The following is a 4,400-nucleotide window of genomic DNA, read 5'->3' as shown; positions in this document are numbered from 1 at the left end:
AAAAAAAAAAAAAAAAAGGAAAAAAAAAAAGAATAAGGTAGCACATGATAGAGGAAGCCACCTAATCTCCTCTCCATAGCCCACAGAAAAGACCTGGTAGGTCCCCTGTTACTCTCTGCCCCTCCTCACTCCTAAGTCCTCTCCAACCCATTTTCTGACTTAGTTACCTGAAAAAGTGCCGATGTACCCCCCCCCAACACTGAGGTACCAAGACAACTTAAATGTTACTTCAAACACTAGGAGGTTTACGTTTTCCTCATTTTGGCAAGTTTTCTAGTATTTACTTTGAAAGCAAAAGCCGGGTGAGGGCCCATTCAGTAGCATCAGTCTAAAGAAGCCACAGTTTGTGGTTAGGCAAGGATTCCGGGAGGCATCTCCAGATGCATCCCAGAGTCAGGTGCAGCTGAAACCTCTGTGACTTGAGAACTTGACCTGGAACCTCTCTTGTTGCCGACCACTCGCACTCAAGAGTCTTACTCTAGGCGCTTCCTCTCCTGTCCCTTGGGGTTGGGAAAATGGAGACAGACTCTCGGTTCTTTGTTTTTGCTTTTTGAGACAGGGCCTCACTGTATCTCATGTTAGCCTCAATCTTGTGATTCTCCTGCCTCAGCCTCTCAGAATGCTGTTATTGTAGTTGTGTGTCACTGTGCCTCATAATTCCTCTTTCATTTGTTTTTAGTTTTGTTGGTAGGTTTTGGTTTTATTTTTAGGAAAAAGGGCAAGCATGACTTAGAACCTTTTCAAACAGTCTTTTGAACCTGAGGAACCCTTGCTATGAGACTCCAAGCATAGTCTTTATTGTCCTGACTGAGCAAAGCACCTAATTCTCGTTGCTGGCCATTTGGTACATACCAGGGCCCTTACCCATTTTGGGTACTTGGTTTTGTCATCACAAAGTTGATGTTTTCCCCACGGGGTTTTCAGACTCCGTCCTAGTGTGCTCAATAGTTCTCCTGCATTGGTCAGTGTCTCTGTTAGACTGAATTTTGTAGGGACTGGGAGAGTGAAGATAATTTTACTATAGAATATTGCCTGTTGTTGGGGAAGGTTTTAAAGGGGCTACGTCCCCACCTGTGAGTGGGGCTAATAACCCCTGGTAGTTCAGGTTGCCTCAGTGCCTGGTTCAGATAGAGTAGCAGGATCCATGGTGTTTTAAGTACTGACACCTCCTCTTTTTGTGTTTGGCAGGAAAACTAAAGCCAGTCATCAAATCACAGCCAGTACCCAAGAACAACAAGGGACCAGTCAAGGTGGTGGTGGGAAAGACCTTCGATGCCATTGTGATGGACCCCAAAAAGGATGTCCTCATTGAATTCTATGCACCCTGGTGTGGGCACTGCAAGCAGCTAGAGCCTATCTACACCAGCCTAGGCAAGAAATACAAGGGCCAGAAGGACCTGGTTATCGCCAAGATGGATGCTACTGCCAACGACATCACCAACGACCAATATAAGGTGGAGGGCTTCCCTACCATCTATTTTGCTCCCAGTGGGGACAAAAAGAACCCAATTAAGTTTGAGGGCGGCAACAGAGATCTGGAGCATTTGAGCAAGTTTATAGATGAACATGCCACAAAGAGGAGCAGGACCAAGGAAGAGCTTTAAAGGCCTGGCTGTGTGCAGAAGGTGGAGGCACCAGGCACTAGTGGACAGCACCAAGCACGTGAGCCATCAGTGAAATGGCAGGATCTTGACTTTTTTTTTTATATTTTGTTAATGCCACCTCATGATCTGAATACTGAGTAGCCACGAGTGACTTGATGATAGTTTAGATCAGATTTTTATGGAGGATACATCTATTTTTATCATTTTGGGTCTTCTCTTTTTTTTTTTTTTTTTTTAAACTATTTACTTCAGTATTTCTTCAGACAAATACGTTTTGGATCTTCTGTTTAAGAATCTTTTTTTTTTTTTAATTTAAACTTTAAAAGTCTTTGCCAAATCATGTTGTTTGCCTTTTATTTTCTTGTTCAAACAACTTTTAGCTTAAAAGTAGATAACTGTTGGTATGTTTGTTTTTTATTTCTTCCTGCTGATGACACCAAGTTGAGGACTCACTCTCCCCTGACAGTTGGCCAGGATGTTGTTTCAGCCTGATGTTAGAGCCATGTCCTTGTCCAGGTTGAACAGTATCAGATGCTGGATGGACATAGCCATTCCAGCATCTGACACACCGTGACGACAGGTGGTAATGGAGTGTGGCCATTACTGGTTCCTCAAACCAGTCCTGCTGCTAAAATAAAATGATCTCAGACAGCCTTAGAAACTTCGGGGTGGTAGAACAGTTGTTGTAGGCTGCTAATAATTGGGAGGGTCGGGGGCATGGGGTAAAATAACCTCAATATCTGATAGACAGCTGGGTGTGGTGGCTTACACCTTTAATCCCAGCACAGAGGCAGGTGGGTGTGAGTTCAAGGCCATCCTTGAACTGGTCTACAGAGTGAGTTCTAGGACAGCCAGGCTTACACAGAAAAACCTGCCTCAAAAAACAAAACAAAAGAGCTGACTTCTAAGAGATAACAACTAAGCATGACAAAATGTCAAATGTTCTGAATTACACCGCATGATCAGGCAAACACTGCATGATAGTTCAGGCTGCTCTTCCAGAGGTCCTGAGTTCAAATCCTAGCAACCACATGGTGGCTCACAACCATCTGTAATGAGATCCAATGGCCTCTTCTGGTGTGTCTGAAGACAGCTACAGTATACTTACATATAACAAATACATACATACATACATACATACATACATAGGCAGAGTTGAGGCTTCTCAGCAGGGAGGGTCAGCCTCTGATGGGCTAACTATGCTGCAGAGTTTTTTTTTTTTTTTAAAGATTTATTTATTTATTATATGTAAGTACACTGTAGCTGTCTTCAGACACTCTAGAAGAGGGAGTCAGATCTCTGTTACAGATGGTTGTGAGCCACCATGTGGTTGCTGGGATTTGAACTCTGGACCTTCGGAAGAGCAGTCGGGTGTTCTTACCCAGTGAGCCATCTCACCAGCCCCGCAGAGTTTCTTTATTATTACTCAAAAGGCACTTTTAGCAAGTCAGTTTCCACATACCAAAATCCCTTACCTGATCGAGGAGTTGTCTGAAATTACCTAAGGAATTCTCAGGCATGCAAGACTTCCTGGTTTGCCAGGAGTGTCTCAGGACCAAGTTACACAAGGGTGTGTTAAATCATTCAGGAAAAGCAACTTCATAAACCTAAGGCAACAATGACTATAAAAGGTTACTTCAAAACCTAGGTGCCATCCTCTGGAATCCATGCCAGATACAATGGCTCTGCCAAAATTCTACTGTAACAAAATAAAAGATGAAGCAGAAGCAGTCATACTGAGGTTGGACATAGCAACCCACCAGGAGGAAAAGAGTCCCTAGAGCAGGGACAAGAGTCAGAGACCCACTTGTTCTACTCAGGAGTCCCATAAAAAAGACAAAGCTAGTGGGTATAATATATACACAGAGGACCTGGTGCAGGCCCGTGTAGGTCCTGTGCCTGCTGTCTCAGTCTCTAGCTCATATGTGCCTTGCTTAGTTGATTTCAGAGGCCCTTGTTCTGGTGATTCCCTCTGAGCTCTGAGGGGATGCATTTGATGAGGACTTCTCACTTAAAGATGCTATTGTCTGGCTGTGGGTCTCTTTATCTGTTCCAATCTACTGACAGAGGAAGCCTCTCTGGTGATGATGGATAAGGCACTGATCTTTAAGTATAGCAGAATATCATTAGGACTCATTGATTTTTTTTTTTTTTTTTTTTAAGACCAGTAGTATTTCCTTGGCACCGTTTGCATCATTTTTAGTCTCTTGAGTAGCAGGCAGGAGCAGCTGGGGCTGGTGCCCTCTGGTGTTAGAGCTCTGGTGTAGTCCCCAGTAGCACATCTGCTAAGTTCACCCCTTCTAGAGTTCTCAGGTGACCAGGCAGTTGGGAATTCTTAGACCTTGGCAGCATTTCCTCTTGCAGTTTCTGAGTTGCAGGCTTGTTATAGGGATGTCTCAGATCTTGACAGTAGCCAGTGTTAACTCCTGGTCTTGGGTATCCATGATTCTTAGCTCTAAAAACTTGACAACTTTCTGGAACTCCAGTCACCAAGGCCTTTCTGCTCTGAGTCAAACTAAGAACAGTCAGTGCTCTTAACCGCTGAGCCCTCTCTCTAGCCCCAAATGTTCAAGGCTTTATGGTTTCAAGTATAGCAGTTAGCTAGATACTCCTGCTTTCTTTCTTTGGTAGTCTTGGCCAAGGTGAACGCAGATCCTTTATTTCCAATCATCTTCATTACTAATAAGAACCCTCAGATTAGAGCCGGGCATGGTGGCGCACGCCTTTAATCCCAGCACTTGGGAGGCAGAGGCAGGCGGATTTCTGAGTTCGAGGCCAGCTTGGTCTACAAAGTGA

At 44.2% G+C, this 4,400-nt stretch overlaps 1 protein-coding gene across 1 annotated transcript in view; it reads left to right on the top strand.

Annotated features, from left to right (window-relative positions):
- Pdia4 (protein disulfide isomerase family A member 4) overlaps window positions 1–1,941 on the top strand; it is an 18,663-nt gene extending 16,722 nt beyond the window's left edge. The window contains exons 9-10 of the mRNA XM_029478206.1: window positions 293–392; window positions 1,189–1,941. Of these exons, the coding sequence (XP_029334066.1) occupies window positions 293–392; window positions 1,189–1,604 (516 nt within the window). The 3' untranslated portion in view covers window positions 1,605–1,941. The remainder of the gene's footprint in view (window positions 1–292; window positions 393–1,188) is intronic.
- Window positions 1,942–4,400: the final 2,459 nt, after the last annotated feature.

The sequence above is a fragment of the Mus caroli genome, chromosome 6, assembly GCF_900094665.2.
Source record: "Mus caroli chromosome 6, CAROLI_EIJ_v1.1, whole genome shotgun sequence".
NCBI classification, from domain to species: Eukaryota; Metazoa; Chordata; class Mammalia; order Rodentia; family Muridae; genus Mus; species Mus caroli.
This window is presented reverse-complemented; position numbering and strand designations above follow the sequence as displayed.